We start from the raw sequence: 26,321 nt of genomic DNA, 5'->3' as shown, positions 1-26,321 counted from the left end.
TCTTGCTACTATATAAATATAATTTATAAGTTCGCAGTAAAATCAATCAAATTAAACATAACATAATGCAGACCATAAACAATTGTAGTATATCAATCAAAGTCTGTACTATCTCTACATGCGTTGCGCGATTCATGGAAGTAGTGGAATAAAATCAATCTTTTGTTTGTTTAAGGAGTCCAATTTCAGTTTTATTTAGCTAAATAGGTACAGTGATTGTGGCATTAAATAAGTGCATATTATTTTCACAAAAAAGCCTACCGTTTTTTTACAACATATATTTATTATAGATCGTGCGTTGCTAATCTCTGTGGTTTTGCAGGGAAGTCGTCAGTGAACACTTTGTTGACGAAAAGAAATGTGTTCCAATATTATAAGAATGAAAAAGATCGGTTGTACTTGTACTCCTGTCTGAATCACGACCATGAGAATTTTAATATATCTTGTATCTAAAGGCTAAAGTGGTGTTCAGGACAATGAATTTTACTATTACTGATATGAATTGGTGTGTTCTTGCGTAGAGAAGACTTGTCATAAAGGATTCATATATTATAAATTGTGAGTAATCGGAAATATGGTATCGGATCGCCATCTCAATCATGCGAATTGGTCTTAAAGTAGGTATAGCTACCTATCTAAATTTTGCTACAGAATAGCACAGATAATATTTTTCGTTGGTACAATCGTCTTGCACAGACGAAGTTTATGTACCTCTGCGTATTTCATAGAATCGTATATTACTAACATTTTAAAGCTTAGACATGCGTTGTTTAGTAAATTTTGACATTAAATATGATAATATATGAATACTTAACAATTATTTATATTTATGCAGTGTTATGTTACAGGTAGGTCCAATGAAAAATTGGCTCAGAATCATTATGGCTGATAATAACAGCAAAATATTTACTAAATCACTTCAAATACCTAACAGCATGAAAATTGGCTGTACACATGCCCAATTCTGATATTTAATCATGTGTAATTTCGTTTCACACAGATCGCTTTGTTCATACCCTTTTCTCAATTTTGTTTTGAAATATATAGCTAACATATTGATTAACTGGTGGGCCTGCAGAACTTCTAATAAACTATCAAACATATCATGTAGAGATATTTAGTAATATAAAGTTTAAACGAGATTAACATTTGACATAATAAAATTATAGTTTTAGTCCATTGTATACATTCACATATTTGGGACTTCGGTGTAATACTGGCCATGTTATTAATATCGAGAGTTTAGACAAGTTGTGCATTAATCCCTGGGGTAGAATTCTTTTTTAACATTTGGTTTTGTGCATTAGCTCACTGACTTGGAGCTTTTATAATATCTTAACTTAAATTTGTTATTGCCTCATGCAATAAAGTAATTAAGTCTCATAATAGCACTGTCAAAATGATCAAGTATCATATAGTTGCACATATTGTATGCATCAAATTGTAAGATGTGTGTACAAAGTTCAAAATTTATTAACAACAAAGTAGTTTTGCTTTGAAAGCATTTTATTGATTTCTAATCAGTCAATGTCATTAATGCGAAAGTTTATTTATCTGCCTAATTTGCCATGTTACACTTTCATTTCGAGCACTTAGCATATGCTACTTTTTAGTACATGCAAGCAGAGCTGTGCGTTTCAGTGTGTTTAATATTTACAAAGGACAGTCACAGACAATCCATCTCTGACTGTTTGTGTTGAAATCAAGTCCATTTTCTTTTAATGATAACCATGCTCTGTTTAAAGTGAAACTGAAAAAAATACTTTTTGATTTTATTTGTGTTTTTAACGAACTTAACAATTATATTGAGTTGTCAGTTCTAGTAACATTTTTGTATGAAGTAACTAATATTCCCGATACATAAGTTTAAAAGAGCATTATAGATTTTCATGTAACTTTAATAGGTCAGATAGCTTAGTAAGTGCTTAAATCAAGAGCTCCTTCTTGTGAGCTTGTTCCTCTTTGGAATAAATTTACTTTGCATAATATGATGGCTAATCAAGAGTAGTTTAAGTATAAGTCTTTATATTAAACAATTATATTCAATATCTTAGCTATAATTAGGTTTCTGTAATGCTTCATTTATAGTTGTATTCATTTGTAATTAGTGTACTAATCTAATCAGAACTGGGCAATAGCATAATGGTATATGTTTTGCTTTTTATATCCTGTAATCAGTTTCAAAACTCCATCCATCTTTTCCTCTTGTTGTATCACATATCTTCTAGAATCAATCAATCTTGTTCTGTAAATTACTTAGTTAAATCTAGTTATGAGATCAAAATGAGATTATTAGATTAGCTTTCTTACAAGCTATCAATATCAAAAAGCCATATTATTGTGATAACAAAACTTACTGTGATTGTGATTTGTGTAGGTTAAGTCCATTCTTCATTGTGGTGGTTGTTTACCATTTCATACATGATTAACATTGATATAAAAGATTCATTTTCGTTACTAACCAGTCTTTTAAAAAATCTCCTTTTAAGGATATGATTTTTAATGGAAATAATAATTGAAATCATGTATCTTGCTTTAAGGCATTATAATTGAAAAAAAGAACATTGGTGCCATTTTCCATGCAATGTTATCATTTGTCCTTCTTCAAGACTCCTACAATTATATAAAATACTTAAAATCAACATGAAAATTTAAAGTTACTGCCATTGATTATTCTTCAAAAGCTATTTCTTACTGAGTATATTTTGTAGTGTCTTCAGACTAATCTATCATGTGCACTTGTTCAATATGTGTTCATGTCACTCATCTTCCACTCTATTCTGTGTCTATGTATTAAAATCTTTGAAGACACAACACAATCACTTTTTCCAAATTTTTCCAACCATTGCTACCTAGGAAATTGGTTATGTGTTTTTTGGTTCCATTTGATGCTTTACATCAAAACAAAATTTGAACCATTAAGTAAACAAAATGATTTGTTTGTTTGGATATATGTAATTTTGCTGTAAAATATTAAAAGAAACACAAGATACATAGCTCATTTTCTAAGGGGTTACCACAACATGTGGTCTTCCAAGTGAGCCTGGGATATATCACTGCATACAATATAATATATATGTAAAATAACTGATACAGACAGACATAAATTTATTCAATTTAATTTTATGGATGTCTGATACAGATTTGGTGTCAACTTGTGCTTAGTAAGACTGTACCTTGCATCAACCTTTTGATTTTATTATCATCCCCTCGGCTTTATGGAAACATTTTTGCTAGCGGTTTGGTTTTACTTATGTTATTATGCTCCGATCCAGATTTTAGTTTGTTATATTTTGAGTTTTGTGCTATGTTGAAATGAATTAAATTATGTATTTATTTGTGGTTAACCCAATATTAATTTCAATTTCTAAAATCTTAGCAACAGCATCCCCACAATGGCAGTCAAAAAGCATGAGTTGGTTCACGACAATCGAAATCAATTGGATTTAAAAGCTTTGGAACAATATATTCAGCTTATGAATCAACAACCTAACTATTTGCCACCTCCTCACGAGCTTGTAAAAAACTGTCAGGATATCGTAAAATGTCTTTGTGAGTATCATTCAAGTAAATGCATAAGATTATTTTATACTACTACATATTCAATGCAGTGCTGATAAATGCAATATATTTTATATAATATTGCAGCTCGTGCAACGGGTAACGTGAGCGAATTATGGACGCTGTTGCAAAATGTCGAAGAATTCCTTCTTCGATGCGTGAATACAACAAACAGCATCTTTCGTCACGAGATCGTCACGGCAATTTTAGACAAGTTTTATTCATACATCTCAGACCCCCGTAAGTGTTGTATAAATGTCTCAAAAAGCATGCTTCTAAATTTCGATGTATATTTTTTGGAATTCACACGTACAGAGGTGCATTCATATGTACACGATAGTTGGGCATAATATGTTTGTTAAACAAATATTTGCCACACAGAATCCGATGCTTGTCCTGCTACTTCCGTGGTGCTCGTTGTGTTGGACAGCTCGGATACGGAGGCGACGCTAGGCGCTGCACGCTGGCTCGTGCAGCAGGGCGATAATGGACCTGCAGGCGCCGGCCTGAGGGCCTCGCTCTCATGCCTTTACATCTGGCTCTACGAATGGCACGGAACCCCAGCTCTTGGCGACTGGGTGATCGCGTTTATAAAAGCTTTAGAGGTAAAATCAAAGTAAATTTAATTTTATGCTATTTTTCGTTCCTATTTTGATGATTGATTATTTATTATTTTGTACTGTTTACAGGAAAACGAACGATTTGATATACTAATTGAAGTATCAGTGGATAATCTGGGCCGCCTTTTCTTAGCCTTAGAAGATGTGGCACTACGACAATCTGTGGCTGATGTCATTTTCCATGTCATGGCATCATTGCGCGAGTCTACTGAAGCTTTTGATCGGGTAATTATAAGAATGTTAATTCGCAATTACTTGAATGTTATCTGCATTTATAATTAAATGCGATTTTTTAAAATGTAGGTTGCCCCAAATGTTGACCGAATTCTAACAACGCTAGCTAGCGACAGTGGTCAGTGGTGCCGTCAATTGCTACAGAACGTAGTTGATATACTCGAGGCCACAGTCGATGGTTTGGTGAACTCCCTCAAGGGTGAAGCTCAAGATATGTTTAAGGACAAATATCGTGATGTGGTAAGTCAACAATTATTTCGTTTTGATTATATTTCTACCAAAAATTATTTTTGCCTATTTCCTGGACATTTCTGGGGCCACGATCGGAATCAGAGTTTTGGTCTCCGGTCCGAGATTACGCTAAGTAGGAATGACAAAAAAAAACGATGTAGTATCGTAGCTTTGTATTTTTTTCATTCTGGGACAATCCCGCAAATCCCGGCCAACTGGTAACCCTAATGCGATAGTAGGTCACGAAATCTGTGGCTGTATGTGCAAATTGCAAATATGTCAAAAAAATCTTCATATTTCGATATTGATATTGACATTTAGACAGATTTATTTAGAGATATTGACTTAGACCAGTTATAAAAATAATTGACTATAAACATAGCTGACTAAAAAGAACAAATTCATACAGTACTCAATATCCAAAATATATTCTACAGCGAAACATTTTAAAAGGAGGTTTTTGTAACAAGGAAAGCTTGTTACTTGGTCCCCTAAATGTCGGCTACATTCCCTGTTTGGCATAGGCGAGAGCGCGGCTTAGTAGCTAGTCGGCCGTAGCGGCGGTCGGTCTGTATCGCGGAATATCCGGGAACATGCCGGCTCGAGCGATGTCGTTGCGCTGTCGCGGCGGTGGACCCGCAGTCCAGTCTGATGTATAACTACACGCACTTATTGCTACCTATCAAAATATTATTGTTTTTTATGCATTTATCACTCATTTAATACTAATTGAAATATTGTTTAATAAATAATATAAACATGCAACGTTTGGGAAGATGGTGAGAAATTTTTGTGTTTATTTAGATCCTGTGCCTGGAGCGCCATATGGCTTCCCGAGGTTGCCGGTTTCTGGCGCAGCCTCCATGGCGAGCTCGGAACGTGTGCTTGCCCAGCATCACCACCCACACTCCCATGAGGAAGGTCGGACTCCTCAACTTGGGAAACACCTGCTACATGAACAGCGTTGTGCAAGCCTTGCTTGTAACCAGACAGTAAGTTATTTTGTTTACTGTTCATATAAGTTTTGTGGTTAAACAGTTCAAAAACTTTACTTATTATTTTAAGTTTGCCCACGTGTTTATATGATAGAATATCACAACACTTTCGCGGTGTTTATCTTGTTAAGTAAATAAACAAGAGAAAAGCTGAAGCGGCTCGATCTGCACAGTAACCAATTTGCTTCAGCGACATTATACTTTTTTACCAAAACTGAAGAAATGAAGATGCCTTTGAATTATGTATTTCAATAAATTATACAGAAAAAAGTGTCGTGCGTTTGCGCAAGAAGTTTATTTTCATCCACCAAAAGTGTTTCAGAACCCATACAAAATCGAAAATCAATTGACACCAAACATACAGCTTTGCAATTCATATTGTTCGCCGAAGGTTTGTGGCTCTGTGATTTATATTCGTGTGCATTTATAAATGATTTTCTGGCGTCATCTTCGTGGACATCGTCCGTTTATGCAAAATGAAACTTTACCCGCACAGTAAAAGAGTAGTGGGCCGCTATTTTCTGTTCTTTTATTCACGAAGTTTAAACAAAAAGGATGTTCTACCAAGTGAGAGTTTCTCATTGATTGGTCAGCACTGGATGTCCCATTTTGAACTTTTGTGCCACTGTTATGTGTATGAATGCGTTGCTTTTTTATGGCGAGTATTAATTCTACTCAAACAATTTTGATTGGAGTCAAACGTGTTGTTTCGATACGACTTATTTTGTAACATTGAAATGGATAATCCTGTAAAAACTTTAAACTAATACACTGAAAAATATTTAGTTTTTGTTGTTTGTAAAAGCTGATGCGATTAAATCACGCTTTTAAATTAGCTGCCGTCTGGGATGTTACAGTTCTTTGCGTAGATATTTATGATAATCTATTCTTATATGATAACAGCGAAAGTAACTGTCTGTCTGTCCGTCTGCCTATTTTCTTTGAGCCTTTACGGTTCTAGCGATTTACGTGAAGTTTTGCAGAATGATAAACTGTGTCCTGAATTTTCTCAAAAATGTCAACAAGGCTGAGCATGGGTTATAAGCTTTAAACATTAAATTGCAATTATATCTAAACGTTTACATAAAATTAAATAGATTTACATTAATATGTTTCTAGTAATAGAAACAAGATTTTCCAAGAACAAAAAAAACTGAAGCTATGCGATACTTTAAAAAAAATATGTATGTCTTATTCTGTTATAAAATCTTTGAAAAAGCTTGCGAGTTCTACGCTCTTTTAATTTATAATAGCTGGCGTTTGTATCATAGAGTTATCTTGTCAATATCAGGTTAAACATTCTGTCCGACCATAATTTTGAAACATACTTTTCGTTTGTTTCATAGGTTCAGTACTCACGTGGTACTGAGGATGACTGCAGTGCCATATTGGGCGAAGATGGGCGTGCTGTTCGGCAAGATGATGCACTCTGTGTCTACCAAGCTGAATCCCGACGAGTTCTTTGCTGTGGTCAAACCACCGTTCTTTACCAGGGACAATCAGCATGATAGCTCCGAGTTTTTAGGGTAAGTAGTAACATGGCCTTTATGATATATTTTATACACGCCGCTTATGCTATAGAGATAGCTAGACAAAATAAAATTTATACACAAAACCAACAATTATGTATTAAAGAGGTGTTTCGGGTCTCGCCATACTTTGCATAGTCTCAAGACCACACTATTGTGAGTGTTATCTTAAAACAGACACAAATAAGAGATTATGAGTTGCTTAACGTTGATTGATGTTTAGCATCTGACCACATGACCGATTTTAAAGCGACCGGCTCGTCTTTGTATATAATGTTTCGGCCTTTATTATTCGGGCTTTATTTGTACCCTTTTTTAGAAATTGTACCAGACTGCCGGCAAGGAACGGGTTTGAGTCACTTGATTCTGATAACTACATTGATAAAATCCCCCTCGAACTTCGCCACAGCATCATGTTTTACAGTACTTACAAACTCATATAAAATTATTAAACAGCAGTTATACAATGCCGAGCAACAAGACACAAACTCTTTTTAATTCTCTTTTTCATGGCTTAATATGAGAAAAAGTGATAAAAGTTATTCAATCGTTGAATAAGTATAAATTTTATTAGGTTATTTATTATATTTCGCAAAGGTCATATGACATTTTACTGTTTAAAAAGGTAACGTAACACAAACCCATTACAACTACGCAAGTACTTTGTGCAATAAGTATAAACTAATTTACATTGAGTAACCAATTATTCTGTGTGAATGATTAGTGCAATGAAATTAAAAGACACTGGTCAAGCCATTCCCAGGGCTTTTGGCAACTCGCCCTAGGTAATTCTTTACGTATTTTTCATTGTAAAATGCATTCAATGTGACGTAATCTTCTTTGATCGCTGCATATTTTTAATAGATTTGTATCACATAACATACTATCTCTATTTGATTTTCATGAGAGTCACATGGACTTATTTACACATATCAACGTATCAGCTAAAACCTTAGTAGATTTCTTCACATATCTTGGTATCAAAATATTTACAATACTGGTTTTGTCCAAAGAATAGCTTTGTATTATAACGTCCATGTTGCCTGTCTCCCATGTGAAAGAATCTTTAAAACGGCGGGGTCAAAGGGCCATCTCGTAAGCTTTTGTGTTTAACAAGGGGACTACTGAAATATAATGGTTTGGAATTTTAAATAACAACAATATGTATTTGAAACGGCTACCACACGTGTTCAGGGCACCACTTTGTTGACCCTGAATAGACGGACTATGGCTCCTTGTAGGCAAGACGTTAAACCACCTGGAGCTGTCTACAATGACGGGTTATTGGTTATACACACTTCAATAGCAATTTGTTCGTTGTAAATTGATCTAAAACTGTTTCCGTGTAGCTGCAACGTGCAATAATAGAAACCATTTTCATATTAAAAGCTTGTCTGCATTCAACACCTCCAGTCCCCTCAAATGACACGTGCGGTTTGTCGCTTGCGTTAGTTGTGATAGTACTAACGATGCAACGTGACACATTTTATAGTATGCACTTGGCGGCCCGAAGTAACAATAAATTTGTGTTGACATCTAAGGCGCTTCAATTCAGTTATGTTCACAGAAATGATTAATGTTTTTATGATGCTACCACTTTTGATAGCTATGTGTAGTTTATAAGGCGTTTGCAGTTAGGCGATTTTTGTGTCAGAGCCTTCTGTACTTCTGCATAAATGCACAAAATCATCTGCTACCCACACATACCACATGATCAAAAAATCAAAGAAAAATTTAACAAAACAAGGAAGTTCCTGAAACAAACAAATAGAGGTGTCATTTTAAGGGCATAGGCTTATTGTCAGTTTTAATCCAAACCAATTGTCTCATACGACCTGAATAACTTACAAACAATGTAATGTTGTCCATAATACACAAAAGCGGAATTTACAACTTATGACATGGAACTAGGTGAATGCACGTGTTTATGCAGGGCCGAGAAAAGTTGCAGCGAACGCATCTACATAAGTGTTTGTAATACTGAATACTGCTATTACGTATTATGAATACTGACATCACTTTTCTAATCGATAGACTTTGGAGCAATTAAATAACCTTTTGGTGATAAAACGACGTCAAATAAGTGTTCAACATGATTGCATGATACTGTATCTCTCTAGTCTCTCTAGTCTCTGATATAATCATAAGCTAAAAGAATCTGCACGTTTGACGCAGTGGTTTAAGTGGTCACCTCGCCGCAATAACCATAGCGCCGCGTGTGGTGGGTTCGAATCCCACCCGGGGCAAATATTTGTGTGATGAGCACAAGTATCTGTTCTGAGCCTGGTTGTTAATCTGTACTTATATTATAAACGCGAAAGTAACTCTGTCTGTCTGTTACTTAATCACGCCAAAACTAGCGAACCAATTTGCATGAAATGCATTTGCATGAAATTGGTATGGAGATATTCTCCCGAGAAAGGATATAAGGCTACTTTTCCCCCCGGGAAAATGACGTATTCCCATGGGAAAATTCAGGTGGCTGACGAAGTCGCGGGTAAAAGCTAGTGTATCTATATAAATATGTATTTACAAGTATATAAGCATGTTTATCAGTTATTTGGTTACCATAGTACAAGCTCTGCTTAGTTTGGGATCAAATGACCGTGTGTGAGTTATCCAATGATATTTATTTATCTCAATCTCAACTCAAAGGACCCTCGAATTTAGCTAACAAAAAGCAAACAATATTAATAAAGTTATTTCCTTCACAGATACCTGTTCGAGTTGCTGCAGTCGTACGAACACTGTTCGGACATCAACTTCGATTACACACGCCCTGCAGTGTTAGCCACTAGTCGTATGCGTATGATCGCCCATCATCCACACCAAGCATCACACTCGGGGTTTGTTATTCACATTCTTTTATTATCTCTTCCACTGTCCTAATTACACTTATTATAAACAAAGTCCTTTTAACCAATTTTAAAGAATTAGATACAATAAGGTACTTGACTGAGGCTATTAAAAAGTCTTGTAGTGGATCCAACAGGATTTCGAGAAACAAAATATTAATTACTCATTTTATACAATGAATATATTATAACGTTTTAAATAAATAACAACTTTAAAGTTTTGTTGGCATTTCATAGATGCAATGGCACAACATATGATTTAATGCATGAAATGATCTAATTAGTCCTATAATATTGACTGATTGCAAATATATATCGTGTTTGTTATAGTGAGGGTGATACGGCTGAAGCAGGCCCACACCGACGCTCAGCGTCACCACGACCAGGTAGCAGCGCTGCAGGTAAATACAGACTTACATTGCGCAACTAACATGCACCACGGATATGGCACATTAGTAAACTTCTGCACGGCACATCCAATCAGGAAGACTTTTTACTATTTTCTTACTTATTTAGGCAAGCTAGGTACCTAGTTAACGATCCATCGACCGTAAAGTATTCGAATAACATTCAGGGCACTCTGCATGTTGCAATCACACCTATGACTGAGACGGTTATACGTCTTCTAAAACAAGTCTGTCTTTTAGCTTGTCTTTACTATTATGCTCTTTGTCTATTTAGTCTTGACAATATCAAATCAATGTCATTTGTACTGCTACGGGAAATAATGTATTTTTATAAGCAGAACAAATAACCTAAACAAAACATATTTTTTGTTCCTTACAATCATAATCTAGTGCATTTTTATTGCGACATAGTAGTTATGCTACTGACCACGATATTTATCTAGCTAGCGTTGATTCAGGCCAGGAGTAACAACAATACGTTTTGATATACTCGCAATATTGTTCCCTAAAGGATTAGCATAGGAAAAGGTCCCTGCAAGATAAACGATAACGATTTGCATCGCTTTGTCAATGTTTTGCACACATCACATATGCATGCAACTCGGCCTCGACAGTAACAATAAAAAAGGACGAATGATTTACATAGTACCTAGACTTGATCGTCAATCAAATGCAATTTTCAGCTCAATGTCATTTAAATCAATTGGTGGGAATGTTGTAGGATTTTCTCATACATTGCATATAAAGAGACAGACATGTAGACATGTTTATGTATGAAAACGAATAGGGATACGAAAGGAGTAAAAACAGGGGAGAAGACGGTTGATAAAGATGTGTTGGAGGAATATTCAAGTAATTTTTATCTGTCGACACCACTAGGATAAGGTTAAGGCATAAAAAGCAGAAAGATATCACAGAAGGCCTCTTGTCACGATCCCTACAAGCTTAATATTTAACTTTATTCACATTTATATATATTACACGTGACCACTCATTGCGTTATACAACTAAGAAATACTTTTTGAAAGGATAAGAAAAGTAAAAGCATGTAAGGTTAACATGAATAAATATTTGTTTGGTAGGTGTCGACTTGATGTCTCGTATTTTGAAGTTTGATTTAACTTCCTAGTAATAAGCGGGATCAAGGTGTCATCAGGGTTTTATAATAACACGCTGGTTGGTAATAGATACACGGTAAACCCAGATAGAAAACTCCTTTTAACAAGGTCTCTGTCTGTCTCTTGGCTACTCGGTCTGCATAATATGTATTTATGTTTGTAATTTTATATAATAAAAATATTGACTTATTAATAACACATTACAGGGTCAAGTTCCGGTAGTCACAAGCGCACCTCACCGGAGAAAGACTGCTTGCCCCCCAAGAAACGTTTGCGTATGCACGAGTCAGCGTTTCTGCGGCGTGATTCGTTCATAGACAGCATGTTCGGCGGGGTGCTGCTCACCCGCGTCGAGTGCGTAGAGTGCCACTCCTCGTCGCTCTCTCGTGACGTGTTCCGTGACCTTCAGTTGGCTTTTCCCGAAAAACCGGACGACTGGCAACACAGTGTCCAAAGCCTTCTCGAGTATTATTGCTCCAAAGAAGATCTCACTGGGGACAACCAGTATCAATGCCGGGATTGCGGCGAGCTTCGTGACGCCGAAAGAAGTGTCCTGATCGAAACCACACCCAAATATCTCATTCTCGTGCTCAAAAATTTTAAGTAAGTTTTTCAAATCTCTATTAGGTTATGAATTTTATGATTTGACTTTCTTCTTCATTATTTTACCGCTATCGTTATGTATCAGTTTGTGTGTCGCCGGCCGAAAACGTCATTGTGATTCTGAAATTAGAAGCGTTGTCCACAGATTCGAGCCGAAGTTGCAGGTGCAGACGAAGTTGATGCACTCAATGTATCACAACCACACCATAACGCTGCCGACGGTGCGCTCTCAGGCGGTCCACTCCTCGTACTCCCTGTACGCGGCTGTGATCCACGCGGGCACTACGCTGGACTCGGGCCACTACTATACAATGGCTAAAGACACTGATCAATGGCACATGTATAACGATGACGTCGTATCGCCTGCCGACGAAAAACAACTGAACGATCTGACGCGCTCGAGCACCCCCTACATCCTATTCTACAGGCGAACTGATATCGAGGAAAGCACTGCGCCATCCTTGGAAGAACTCCCTCCCAAAATCCAGGAGTCGGTCATGGCTCATAATAAGCACTATGTAGAGACGGTACGCAAAATGCGCCTTACTCGTCCATGACGTTTAAGGTCTGACAAGTATGTCGATTTTTCCGTGTTGGACATAGTCGACCCTGAATAGGGTGACACAGTTTTTGTTTAAATTCAGCAAATACCCTTCGACGGAATTTTAAAAGTAAACAATACATGCGTCGTCTAAATCTTGATACAATAACTTGAACTTGAACATTAATTATATATGTTACGGTCGGTGCACTTAAGTGGCGATCATGATTGTAAAAAATAAATGCTAACGGAATAGACAGTATGCAATATTTGTTGTATACTTCAAGCTCAGTTGTTTGTGTGATAGAACATTTCTTAACACCGAGGAAGAAGTGTATTGCTGCTAAGCGAACTGTACGGGTGTCATGGTCGCTGCTACTAGCACGTGACATATGTCACGATCTCCGCTTGGTTTCAGGGTGAAGAACTTTGTGTGAATATGTGCGAGATCGGAGTAAATTATTTATTTTTAAGACAGATTTAGTTTGCAACATCACAAGTGTTTTAATTCATCACAATAAGGAGTGTCATTCTCGAAGAGTGGCCACTTTAAGTGTGTTCGCGTCGTAGATCGAAGAACATTTTCATACTACTGTAATAATATGTATAATAATATATTTACTTGTTTTTATACATTTTTTATTTAAAATAATGAGTTGTGCGTCTGGGACCCACTGTTTTTATGTTCTTTACGTTTTTTTCTGAGATATAGAAAGACTTTGAATAGAAAAGCATCACAATTTTTAACACTCAATATTTTAAGTTTTTATACAAGATTTTATGACCCCAAACAAAGTTGTGCTCGAATAAAAATGTCTTCTATGGAATTTTGACAATATAGGTTTCTTGAGTCCTCAAGTAATCTTATATAATCTAGACCGTAACATATATACCAGTATATTTATAAATATACACACAGAAGTATTTCTATATCTTATTTATGAAGTATTTATAAGGGAAATATTTTTAAAATAAGCATTGTGGAAAGAAGAAAAGGAAATGCAAAAATTGGTACTGGATTTTGTATGGTTGTAAACGGGCATAAAATAATAAGAGATTGGTGATACTGAAAGCATACCAAAGGTTTTAAAAGATTCAGCGAAATATTTGATGTCTATAATTGATTAACATGATTAACTAAAACTAAGCTAAGTTCCTATCAGTAGTTTGGAATTGTAATCTAAATCAAAATACTATACATGTATGTTATTGCATATCTTCAGTCCGTAGGATAGTTATGATATACTCCTACAAATCCAAGGCCAATGTTATAATAAAGCGGTCTCCTTCCTTCCGTAGTTAGTTACAAAAATCCTCGTTGCTTTTAATTACATAATTAATGGATGTTAGAATAATTCTAAAATGTTATTAATTATAGGACACACTTTTGGTGTTGACGATATCTCATGAATTAAATAAAAATTATTAATAATCATATTATGTCATGTTTATGGTGTATTACCAATTATCGAATAGTATTAATAGAGCGAATATGGACAGTAAGGAGATTTCAGTGAATTTAAAAATATATCTTATACATTTAAGATGTAAGAGTAACGATTTACTTGTTAGAATATAAGTAGATAACGGCCGCCGTCGCCTACGTATGTACACGCCTTTAGAGCTAGAAGTTTGCGCGTTATACTTGTTATGATAAATATTCAAACATCTACATGTTTCTAATAGTACCCAATCGCTGAAATCCTCCCTAACAATTAATATTATTATAACATAAATTCTTTGCGACGAGGTTTTTTGTAAGTAACACATTTTGAATAATTTGTTGATTATACACTCTGCTTCCATTGTTTCATTATGGTTTAAATATTTGTCTTTACTGTTTTTTGTTTATATAAAATAAGTAGTGTGCCAACTATCAATTTTGATATTCAAAATTTGTTATTGTGTCAATTGATTTTCTTTTTTTTAAATTTTTGAAACTATTTATTTTAATGTTATACAACATATATATAAGAATGTGTTTGTGCAACAATTTTGTTTCGTGAGGGGTTTGCATGTGTCGACTCTCGCTAATCACTTTATAAAGTTAGCTGTAGATAGAAGTCATCAATAAAATTGCAAATAATCTGTGTCGTTGGGAGCCGAAGTAAATGGTATAACCGTACCATTTATCTTTGAAGATGTTTCAACTGTATTTATGAAATGAATAAGTTAGGATTAACGACACAGCGAGGGTCGACACGTGTGACCCCTTCTGTAATAATATCCTAATTATCTCAGATTAATATTATCATAATGTTAATCGTATCGTGTAAGTTTCGTGTTACATTGTGCATTTGCATTACCTATTAATATCGACAGATTACCTGTCACTTTGTTTTACAAAAAAAAGTCACACATAATAATAATAACAGTTTCAGACTTTAGATGCATTCAAGCAGTTAGAGCCACTCTCCATTTATTTATGAAATGATTTTACTTATAATTGATGCAGTAACTGTGTTTGTCTTACTTCCGTGATTTTTACCAAATGACGTTTGCAGTGGATTCCAAATATCCGCCCTAAATCTCTCACAACTGGAATTGCTACATTCGAAAATATTTCTTCAAATAATAATTTTATAAAATGCCAAGCAATGTTGCAGTTTCCATAACAGAGCCAAGAGCAGGTTAATATAATAATTGAATCATAGTATGATAATACTGAGGCGTTAGTGACTTTGTTACATAAAGCAATAAACCACAATGAATTATGCAGGGCTGGTGCTCATTCAACTATATATCTAAATGACAGTTCTTCCAAAATAGGATTTTAAAATCTGATGGAGTTACGATTGCTCATGACAAAAATTATTCTGTAAATATTATTTCAATTTTTTGTATTTATTTTATTGAAGTCTTGATATGTGTTTGCGTTTCATACGATTTCTTGTCGATTTATCTCATGAATAATCGTAACTTCATCATCCAGATTACGTATAATGTTATTACTATGAAATGTTTAGTTTTCCGTACTGTAAATAATTAAAGCATTTAAAATATATTATGATAGGTACTCTATCTACTTGATTAACATAGTTAAGTAGCTATATGTTAATGTTCAGGGACATAGTATCAGCCCCATATACATCACTTTAATTTTGTAGTTAGAAACACATATTATTGTAAAATCGGTTTTTGGTTTAAAATAATAAAATAAACGTTAAAAGTTTAAAAAAGTATTTCTTTATTGACTCCCAATCCTAAAATATCATGTCTATCTGGTGTTAAACTTTCAAGATTTCGTTGTAAGTTTCAGTGAGTGACAATGCAATATTATTATGACATTGAGCTGATCTGGTGATGGAACAGAAAGGATAGGAGCTCTTGTTAAACTATACAACACCATCAAGTAGACTAGGTAGCAGCCAGGGTCAGGGAGTCATGGAGGGCCACAGGAACTAAGGAGCTGATACCAGGACATGATGATGATCTGTTATCATGTGAAATCTAACATCTTCTGATAACTAGCTTTATACATTTTTATTTCCAAATCTGTGCAAAATAAGTGCCTTTGTAAAAAAACACATAATAAACAACAAATATGTATATAGAGGAGGCATTGGAAGTACCTATCTTAAGATTTATTGAGTGCGGTTTAAAGCTATCTAAAAAGTGTGAATGACATATTGCTCACATTCCTTTTTTTTGGCTTTAAAAGCTCTATCTATATCTACGGAGTTACCCGGATTATAATTCCGTATCTTAGAAAAGAGGACTCAGGTATGGTAGTCGGACATCCCAATCAATTTTATTAATAACTAGCTTTTGCCCTCGATTTCGTCCGCGTGGTTTGTAACTTAGGTCAGAACTTTCATACAGACTTTCACCTATGTTATCCCCAGTGGTGGAATTTTTCAAACATCTTTCTCTGAGGATGCCTACGTCATAACATCTACCTGCTCGCCGGGCTGCAAATTTCAGCCCGATCCTTCAAGTGGTTTGGGCTGTGCGTTGATAGATCACTATGTCAGTCAGTCACCTTTGAGTTCTATATACCTATTAGGTCGGGGAAAAAGTCTTTTCGCATTATAGTATGTACTTAAGAACTTGTATTAATCTCTTTGGCTTCAAGAATTAGAAATGAGTACACGGTTCATTAGGTTTCTTTCAGTGAGCTCGTGAGGTACTCAAATATCGAGCATTTTGTGTAGAAAAAAGAGTTTATTACAAGTTCATACATACTATAAGCGAAAAGACTTTTTCCCCGACCTATTATATAGATAGATAGATGTTGTAATTGTTGTGTACATTAGGTCTTATTGGTGTATTTTATTTGGATTATTTTACACAGATTTAGGTACATCATCATCATCATCTGATCTATAGTTAGTCCATTCAATGGTAATAGAATAAATATCTCATTATAGGTACCTAATGTTTCATCATATTTATTCAAATATGACGGTGGAATTTAAAATTGAAATATATTTAAAATGAAATTTTTTTAAACAAGTCATTATTGATGTTTTAAGTTCCGGAGCAGTCTGTAGCCCGACTCGTCAAGACATCCTAAATCAAAACTTCTTACTTCACAGATCTTGAGGGGAAATAGGAAACACAAGATAAATGAAACTACTGTTGGTATAAAAGTATGAAACTATATTTAGTTCTACAACAATGATAGTACATTGCAGCGCAGGTACATAAGTAATTTATTTACACAATTATGTATTTAAGGTTCGTTCCTCTAGTAAATCTGAGCAACAACAGAAAAACAAGAATAATATGATTAGCCTCGACCTTAAAAAAATATAGATTGCCAAGTTTTTTGATTTATTCTCATTTAAGAACATTAAATGATGTCTGTGACTTTAGACATTATTTATCCTACCTAATAGCAGTTTACATAAAAATATGTAAATACTGGTATTCAGCTGCATCCAGTAAGACTGAAAGCTGACTCCAAAATAGTTGGAAGGAGGCTCGGCATGTCGAGTTATTAAGTATTAAGTCGCTGCTGCCAATTATATAAAAATATGTAGAGATATGCATGGCATCATCGCTCCCAATGTTTTCTAAAGTACTCAAACAGATTTTAACGCTGACCTATATCCTACCGCCGACCTACCTGTTAAGCCTACCTTACCTACTCGTCTATTCGATTTAATTCAATTCCTGATCGCGTCGACTCTAAAAAACGAGGCAAACCATAAAACTTAAAAGATATTTTTTATAACATAATTCTAATTTAGGTTTATAGACCGATAAGTTTCCCTCCTAAATTATTTAGCTTCTCAGTGGCTGCTCGAGTGATGCTCCTGAAAATTGATCCTGGAACCTGTAATTATAAATGTGGTATATAGGCTAGAACTATCTATACTAATATTATAAAGCTGAAGAGTTAGTTTGTTTGAACGCGCTAATCTCGGGAACTACTGGTCTGATTTGAAAAATTATTTCAGTGTTAGGTAGCCCATTTATCGAGGAAGGCTATAGGCTATATATCATCACGCTACGACCAATAGGAGCAGAGTACCAGTGAAAAATGTTACGAAAACGGGGAAAATTATGATTCTCTTATGTGACGCAAGCGAAGTTGCGCGGGTCAGCTAGTAGATAATAAATTGGCAGTAAAGGTAATTAGGAGTAGGTAAGTACTCAGGTACAAAAAAATAATGAACTGTTTTTAAAAGAACTAGATAGTAATCGATAGCCTCTATGGCGTCACCCTAGTGGATTCGATATTGCTAGATTTGCTATGCATGCAAAATAGGTACCTACGTATCCGGAATTCTTTGTCATGGTGATGTGTATTTTCTGTCCTTCTGATGGATATTGTTTCCAAAGACAAAGTAATAAGTGGGATAATAAATCGTGTTAGCATCAGTGCATTGTGTTCACATTTGGCCTAAGTAGGTACCTATATAAACAAATTCCTGGATAGCTGATTATACTACTACAAGCTGAGATAACCTCTTGGGCCTATTTTCGTACCTCGTTTCAGTTAGCACGGGAGATAATTACCTCAAGAACGGAGTTGACAAAATTGGAAAAGCCCGCTGCGCCTCCAACTATAGCTTTGCCTGCCGTGTAGAACTTATCACCCGTGTTGCCATACTTTTCCGATTCGCTTATAGTGTCCACAATAGGTTTCGGCTGGGAAATAGGTGATGTAAAGCTTAACTTTAATGATAAATGCATGACAGGTAAGCATTTGTAGCTAAATAAACAAGCAAATATCATTGGACATTTCACACACCGTTATTTGATTCAAAACTAAGCAGATCTTGTAGTATGCTAACCAAAAAACTGATAAATATACTCATATACCTACTTCTAAATACATACTCATATAGATAAATTAACACTAGGTTCAGAACAGATACCTACTCGTGCTCATCTCGCAAGCATTTGTCCCGGGTGGGGTTCGAACCCATCACACGCGGCGCTACGGTTATTGCGGCGAGGTTAACCACTGCGCCATACGTGCAGTTGTAAAATAAAAATAAGTAAATAAAGTAAAAAAGAAAAGAAATTACATAAAAATAAATAGATAAGTAAAATACATTTCTTTATTTTAATAGTCTTCAGAAAAGTGTATTGGGCCCGTGTCTATTATGCAATTATATTAATTGGTTATTTTACACAAAACACTGGCCCAATTTTAAATAGGTTTTTGTTATGCTATTAAAATAAGAAAATATCTGTTAAATAAAGCTAAATATCTTACTTGGAATATGCCGGCTACATAGCCTTCCAAGTTCTCTTTGACCGACAAGGTCTTGCTGCCGTAGCCCTCGACTTCTTGCAAGGCACTCTCACGAGTAGTGACTGGTGCAGAGAATATACCACCCTCGCTTAAAGAATTAGCCTGAAAATTCATAACAGGTTATTATCAAGAATTAAAACTGAGTTGGCATACAATTTGCTATCAAATATGTTAATTTATTTTTTTATACTACGGAATCTACTTTGTTGTAGTACCTATCTGAAAAAAGTTACAAATAATATAATTTTAACCAATTTTAGCTGCTGCTTCAGGATACAGGTTTCGAATTACGTATTAAACTGTTCAGCGGCTTTTGCAACCAAGTGTACCAAATTCAATTTCTATTTACTCGATTACCTTAGCATTCAAAGAGCTGCCCAAAAGATTATTAGCAGCTTCCAGCTTGTATGTAAGAAAGTTTCCTCCGTTAGATTGAGCCTTCTGAATAGGCTCGCCTCCTGGATAGTTCTCCGGCTTCAGTTCTGATTCCAAGAGTAAGTCCGTGCTTATTTGAGGCTGGTCGTAGACCGGTAGATCTATGCGAATAGGTTCATCATAGGGAGCGGAGACACACGTCCCGATAAAGAGAAGAATGACGAAAGTTTCGAAACCCATTCTGAAAAAAAAAATCCTTTTTGTACTGATGAATGATAATGTGCACAAGTTACATCTCAACTCATTAAATATTATTTATTTAGATTAGTTAAATTAACTTATTTTCATGTCATAGTGGTTATGGGACAGTCGTAAACCATTCCCTTGATAATAAGCTTTAACCGATTAAGAAAACGACTCGGATTCTTGTCTGATTTGATGATGAAATGGTCGAAGATTGCGACGGTGGTGGAGGAATTTTGGGATCTTTGCCCAACAATGGGATAGGATAGGTTGCATAAAAATAACTAGGTATTATATTAACGATTTTATCCTGATATTCTGCTTAAACTGGATCGTTCATTTAAGTTAAAAGTGCTATTTTTTAGAAACATATTTTGAAAAAATGTTCTCTTTCCATTTTTACTTTGCTGCTTTTAGTGTGTTAAAATTAATCTAATGAATGAGCATTATGAACAACGAACCATGGCAATGAATAAAAAAAATACGCTGTCATAAATAATGACAAGAGCATTCTTTAAATCAAAATCATGTGATGTGCTGACGTTTGTAATCAAAACAGAAAATTAATAATAAAAAAATTCCAAGTAACAAATAACAATAATGGATGTGCCATACGTAACAAGATGTTTGGGAACATTTCCAGTGAAATACGCGTCCTACCTTATTGCGTTACTTGGGCTTGCTGTGAGTGGCACGGGACTAGCAGCAGTTGTAATGTACGCACTCGTAAGAGAAGTTATAATGGGAGTATTTGACATCAAATTTGATGAAACTGCTCAGAAGGGTATAGTTTTAAGTGTAGGGTTTACTTCATTGTTCGTTTTCTGCGGCAGTTTTCTCACGTTCTTGGGCGTAACAACACGCAAATTACCCGCCTTGTGGATGGGAGTGTGGATCATTTTTGTCCTCTCAATAACTCTTATTTCACTATGTATTGGATTCCCAGTGATATGTTATTTTTTGCCAAAATGTCCAGTGAGAACTATGACCACGGCTGAAATATTTGCGTTCTATGTCGGATTGTGCATTTTTATACAAACCTTGCTGTATTTTATGGTGGTAATTCATAATTATGCAAATATTATAGAAGAATTGGGTGTTTGAGTATAAGTCAAAACAGAGGCATCAAATGATTATATTTCTCTAGGGATTGAAAAGTGATTAACATAATAATATCAACTGCTTCAAACTGAAATAAAATCATTACATAACTCTTAAATTTTGAAAAGCATGTATTGGCTGTGTTACTGTTATTACTACAAGTGCTTATAAAATTATATTTTGTTATTTGTAATATAATAACTCCTGTATTATGCGATGTTACAGAGAATTATTATTCAAGTTGTATTGTATAATGTAAATCTTATGTCACTCATATTTATACTCATCTATGTATTTTAAATAAAAAAAATACATAATCGTAACATTTAATAACATCCTTTGTTTCTAACTATTGTACTTAGTATTTATTTATAATAGCACAATGAGAGTTCAAGCACAGGACAGTGAAACACGATCTCCGAGAGACGGAGGTATATGACAAGAACTCCCTAACTCCGGGAGTTCACTGAGAATTTATTTTCTTAACCGAAAATCCCAGAAATAACATTTTAACGCGACTTTCGCAACGCGGGATTCGAACTCACGACGCATTTCGCATACATGATGCGTCACTATGACAGTACCTGCAGTTTTTATTGTAATATTGTTAGTAAGAACCTTATACTTAGATTTCTAAGATATTATTCCGGACCGATACAAGGATTCCATGCAGGCCAATAAGCTTTGGCAAGCAACGAGCTTATAGTTTGAAACCAGGTTATCTGTAAAACGAATGTTTGTAACATACGTACAAATTGTTCGCTTTCTCGACTTCATCGGTTGGAAGCGAGTTTTACTGAATTTAATTCTGGTATTAATTCATGTTAGTATAAGAATTGACATATCTAATGATGACTATAAAACATAGTAGGTAGCTACCTATAACAAGGTTTTTAAATGATATCTCTTGAATTTGCTCAATAAAAAATTTACTTGTTGGTTGTTTTAGGATATAAGTACCTAAGTTGAATCGATAAGCTGAAGCTAGGATATAAATTGGATTCTATCTACCTACTTATTCATTCTAAAATGTTTAACCAAGTAGATATGATATGTTTTGAAAGAGCATAGGTTCACCTTCAATACCTATTACTTAGTCAGTGTTACGCGAATGGAAAAAAATATTTCATATTTCTATGTTAATCTAATTTATTAAAGTTCAACATTAATTATGAAATCGCTGTGGCAATATCCCATTGGCAAATTGGCATTAACAAAGAACTTAATTCTTTGTAATAACTGTTAATAGCTACTAGAGGTTATTAGCTACATAGTATAGCATTCTATTCGTAAAGTAGGTACCTACCTACTACGGAATATATAAGCATATTTTGAAAAAAAATGTACCTAAATCTAGGATTAAGTGGAGCGGTAACCGGTGGTACCTAGTTGCTAGCTGTAGGAAACGGATCGCTGTTTTTCGCAGCTTGGTGCCATCTTAATTTCTATTTTATATCGTGAGTTAAATAAAAAAGGGTAAAAAGCCGTACATACACTGTATCTTACTTAATTTATTACAGCACACAAGAATCGAATTAATTGTTAACAGACGCGATATTTTCTACAAAAAAATTATATGAGACGGTAAAAAATATTTTTTTGTTTCTTTGACACCATTAAAAATCTTATAAATTCGCAATAGCAAATCGTCGATGTTAGATAATATTATGTCACTTTTACTCACTTGTTTAGCCGCGCTGTGGTCGTGTTGAGTGCGCGCGCGCCGATTGGCCACTGCCATGGGCCGCAGGCTTGCACACTTTCACGCCTTACGTCATTGAGCCTTGGCACTTGTACCAAATGTGATGTGGATGTGGTCATAGTCACATCACAAATGTGTAGTCTCCACTTAGAACACGTACTTACAATCAAAATGCTATTAGTCGAAGACCCAGACCTTACCTATTGACGATGATTGACGGCAACTTTGGTGCAGCAATCTATCCTTGATTTGTCCTTATTAGAATTGTTTTGTAACTAACTAGTTACTTCTTTTTAAAGAAATAAGGAGTGTTCAGGAATGCTCTTTAATTAATTTGGTATTATCGTAGTTGCTACCTACCTAAGGCCCAGCAGATCGATGGAATGTCTTAGCTTAATGCTCTTAATGGTAGCTTATGCACTAATACCTACGCATAGAAACTTGCTAAAATATTATAGGTACCTACGGTATTTTCCATTAATCGAATTTTAACCTAAGATAGTAATCAGCCTAATCACACTTTTTGTCTAATTAGTCTCGGTATCTATTTTATTCTAGCTTTTATTGTACCTACCTCTCTCTTCTTCTTCTTCTCAGCATATATGTGTCCACTGCTGGACGTATGCCTCTTGCTTATTCCTGCAATGAGGTACCTAAGCTGCGATAATGGCTAGTCTTGGCAAGCGTAAAGTTTACTTATAATGTCTACTTTTTTCTCCGAGACATACCTAATAGACACAAGTTCATTGTGATCTAAACCAAAATATTATGATATCGGTGCAACAATTTATCCAAGAAAAGACGATAGGCACTCTACTTTCGTATCAACAATTAATATAAGGGTTATTCATTAAGAATGGATTTACACAAACATACAAAATATGTTAGCTCTTCGACTGATTTCGATTACATGCGGGCTAGAATGTTAGATTATTCTATGACGTTAGAGTAAAAACCACTATTAATTAGGTAGTGTTAGTGCAAAAGTGCATTTGAATGAAACTATGCTGTTTCAACCATTGATGGAGGGCGGACAGGAATAATAAAGATACGGTGATTATTGACCGTCCCATTTATAATATTCCGACTCCTGTCAATTTAATATTCCTTCTAACCATAATATAATTTTAAATTAGCGATTCTTAATGCTAAGAATATAGATACCTACCTACTGCAACTGGCCTACGCGTACATTATTCGTACAACATTTTAAATGCACATATTTTATTGCAGTTGGACTTGATGTAAGGTAGTGCCTTTCGAATGCAGTACAGACCTACTTACACTGCCGAGCGCGCTACAGAGACAGTCAAAAATAAATGAGAAATATTACTACTCATTAAACTTTTACGGATTGTTGGTTTCAATTCAACCTTTTATTTTATATTTGGAAGTTAATGTCAGCTAACAAAAGTCTTTGACAGAAAAAGCTTTATGCCAAATTTAACTCAAAAATCTGAATTTATTATAAATAATTATTGCCGGAATGGAAAAACTTATATTTTATAATAAGCTTTAGCAAATATTCATCCATAAGAATGAGTTTTTTGAATAGCTGCTTGTCCCGGATCACAAGAGCTAGCAGCCCTTGTTGTCGTGATGTTGTGAAGTTCGCACAAACAATAGATATTGACGATAAGTACCGGCGCAGGAGATGCCCTTACACTCCAAAAAACAATCGGAGACCATTTGAATTGTGCACAGGAACAAGCCTTGTATGCATACCGACAATGTGGACCCAAGTTAGATTCAAAAATAATACGCCCCGTCTACATCGTGATTATGAATTTCCTAATGTCGATGCCTATCGGAAAGAAGATTGTAAAGATGTGCGCAAGACTTCCTGGGGCGCCGGAGATGGTAAACCAGGGTTTACCTATGTGATTGGAGCTTTTGGGATGATGGTTGGCCTCTACGCGGCTAAAGGGTTTGTTACCCAATTGGTAATGTATATGGCTGCAGCCGCAGACGTTTTGGCGCTAGCTTCCGTTGAAGTTGATTTATCGAAGGTTGCAGCGGGTACGTGTGTTACGGTTAAATGGCGCGGCAAACCATTATTTATCAAAAACAGAACGCCCCATGAGATTGAAGTAGAAGAAGCAACACCAATTTCTACGTTACGAGATCCCCAGACGGTTGCACAGCGTCTTCAAAGACCTGAGTGGCTGATTGTCATAGGTATTTGCACACATTTAGGATGTGTCCCTATGCCAGGTATGGGTGACTTTGTTGGCGGATTCTATTGCCCATGTCACGGCAGTCATTTTGATAATGCTGGAAGAGCACGGAAAGGTCCAGCTCCTTTGAACTTAGTTGTACCACCTTATACATATCTCAGTGATACACTAGTGCGTGTAGGATAGTTCCTGTTTTAATTTTGACTTTTGTAAAACGTTTATTTCATAAATAAATTCATGTTTACGAGATTTTGTGTTTGTATACCTACACGAGCTGATCCGCGAGGTCACATTAGTGTAAACCTTTTTTTTGAGATAACCATTTAATTTTTTAATATAAGAAAAAGGCATTTTGATTTTGCGCCGGATCGGATAAGCCTCTTTGCGAGACTATTAACCTCTCAAGCGCCCGGCCACCGTGTCACGGTTGAATGTGCTACCCCCGTCAAGCGTCCCGCCACCGTGGTACGGCAAAACGATCTTACATTAAAAAAACGTAGAAATTAAATGCTAAAACTATGTTTATCCCTTTCAAACATATTTGACATTGAAGCTGATGAAACGAGACGACGATCTAATGCACACACTTGAATAAGTGGTTGATATAGGCCAGAGAGCACCTTAAACAACATCTGACCCAACGACATGTTCCTTTATGACCAATATTGTAAATACTTTTTTTAACTAATTTTAAAGATTTGAGTATATTTTACAGTTGGATTTTAATGTCATTATTCATTAACTACACGATAAGACCTTCCGTCATATTATTTTTTATGCCTAAAAATATTTTTTAGACTTTCTTCAAACACATGCCTAAAGCACACAATATTCAGATTAAACCGACTATTGTACCACCACTATCAAATATTATTTGTGGTTTATTTTTTTTATATATAGCAAATTTTATGTAGATTTCAAATATATAAGGTACGACTAGGGTGTTAGTATCAAAATATGACGGAATCGGCGCTTAAACGCCAACCGCCAATTCAATTTCGCGCGCCATTTTTGGCCCGGACGCTTAACGGTATATTTGAATTTTGACGTGGGGCGCTCGAGAGGTTATTATATAGGGTTAGGTATCACCTATTGATTACAACGCCTGCTAACATTTAGTAGTTCAATATAAAACCCAGGAGTTTATCGTTCTCGTTTATTCGTGTGTCATGAATTTAGTTTACGTACCACTATGCCTATGGAAATCCTAAAGACATCTATTTTCACTTTATTCAAAATTTTGACGTTAACAGATGAGTTTAATATGTTTTTTATCTGTGGCAAAACGTTTAGGTCCATGCGGCAGCGCATTCTACG

The 26,321-nt window shown here is 35.2% G+C and overlaps 4 protein-coding genes across 6 annotated transcripts; 3 read left to right on the top strand and 1 right to left on the bottom strand.

Moving 5' to 3' along the window:
* Positions 1–91: 91 nt before the first annotated feature.
* On the top strand, positions 92–15,873 carry DUBAI (Deubiquitinating apoptotic inhibitor). Of its 3 annotated transcripts, none has more exons than XM_076134419.1 (13): positions 92–207; positions 323–558; positions 3,380–3,552; positions 3,649–3,801; positions 3,943–4,166; positions 4,251–4,406; positions 4,485–4,655; positions 5,451–5,638; positions 6,988–7,167; positions 9,885–10,016; positions 10,356–10,426; positions 11,757–12,153; positions 12,299–15,873. In XM_076134419.1, the coding sequence occupies exons 3-13, from the start codon at positions 3,396–3,398 to the stop codon at positions 12,708–12,710; spliced, it is 2,241 nt and encodes a 746-aa protein (XP_075990534.1). In that variant the 5' UTR covers positions 92–207; positions 323–558; positions 3,380–3,395; the 3' UTR covers positions 12,711–15,873. The 3 variants fall into 3 exon arrangements, with proteins under 3 accessions (XP_075990534.1, XP_075990532.1, XP_075990533.1); XM_076134417.1 differs by having other exon boundaries at positions 12,284–15,873; XM_076134418.1 differs by having other exon boundaries at positions 323–617; positions 12,284–15,873.
* A 1,402-nt stretch (positions 15,874–17,275) lies between these two features.
* On the bottom strand, positions 17,276–22,967 carry LOC142986599 (uncharacterized). Its single transcript, XM_076135122.1, has 5 exons — positions 22,810–22,967; positions 19,764–20,022; positions 19,368–19,508; positions 18,662–18,793; positions 17,276–17,975 (listed from the first exon to the last, which is right to left on the bottom strand). Exons 1-5 carry the CDS (start codon positions 22,944–22,946, stop codon positions 17,892–17,894), a joined length of 753 nt encoding a protein of 250 aa, XP_075991237.1. The 5' UTR covers positions 22,947–22,967; the 3' UTR covers positions 17,276–17,891.
* Positions 20,034–22,771, top strand: LOC142986600 (uncharacterized). Its single transcript, XM_076135123.1, has one exon. The coding sequence runs from the start codon at positions 20,625–20,627 to the stop codon at positions 21,126–21,128; it is 504 nt and encodes a 167-aa protein (XP_075991238.1). The 5' UTR covers positions 20,034–20,624; the 3' UTR covers positions 21,129–22,771.
* Positions 22,968–24,067: 1,100 nt separating the features above from the next.
* On the top strand, positions 24,068–25,223 carry LOC142986401 (cytochrome b-c1 complex subunit Rieske, mitochondrial-like). The gene has a single exon (XM_076134889.1). The coding sequence runs from the start codon at positions 24,366–24,368 to the stop codon at positions 25,188–25,190; it is 825 nt and encodes a 274-aa protein (XP_075991004.1). The 5' UTR covers positions 24,068–24,365; the 3' UTR covers positions 25,191–25,223.
* Positions 25,224–26,321: the final 1,098 nt, after the last annotated feature.

The sequence above is a fragment of the Anticarsia gemmatalis genome, chromosome Z, assembly GCF_050436995.1.
Source record: "Anticarsia gemmatalis isolate Benzon Research Colony breed Stoneville strain chromosome Z, ilAntGemm2 primary, whole genome shotgun sequence".
NCBI lineage: Eukaryota > Metazoa > Arthropoda > Insecta > Lepidoptera > Erebidae > Anticarsia > Anticarsia gemmatalis.
This window is presented reverse-complemented; position numbering and strand designations above follow the sequence as displayed.

Bases quoted from the DNA above. Each gene is read 5' to 3' on its own strand.
- LOC142986600 (XM_076135123.1), top strand. From the start codon at position 20,625: ATGGATGTGCCATACGTAACAAGATGTTTGGGAACATTTCCAGTGAAA.
- LOC142986401 (XM_076134889.1), top strand. From the start codon at position 24,366: ATGAGTTTTTTGAATAGCTGCTTGTCCCGGATCACAAGAGCTAGCAGC.
- LOC142986599 (XM_076135122.1), bottom strand. From the start codon at position 22,946: ATGACCACATCCACATCACATTTGGTACAAGTGCCAAGGCTCAATGAC. The intron at 19,509-19,763 runs GTAATCGAGTAA...ATGAATTTTCAG, and splicing joins GCAGCTCTTTGAATGCTAAG to GCTAATTCTTTAAGCGAGGG. The intron at 17,976-18,661 runs GTAATTATCTCC...TTATAATTACAG, and splicing joins TTGTCAACTCCGTTCTTGAG to GTTCCAGGATCAATTTTCAG.
- DUBAI (XM_076134417.1), top strand. From the start codon at position 3,396: ATGGCAGTCAAAAAGCATGAGTTGGTTCACGACAATCGAAATCAATTG. The intron at 4,656-5,450 runs GTAAGTCAACAA...GTGTTTATTTAG, and splicing joins AGGACAAATATCGTGATGTG to ATCCTGTGCCTGGAGCGCCA. The intron at 12,154-12,283 runs GTAAGTTTTTCA...TTCTGAAATTAG, and splicing joins CTCGTGCTCAAAAATTTTAA to AAGCGTTGTCCACAGATTCG.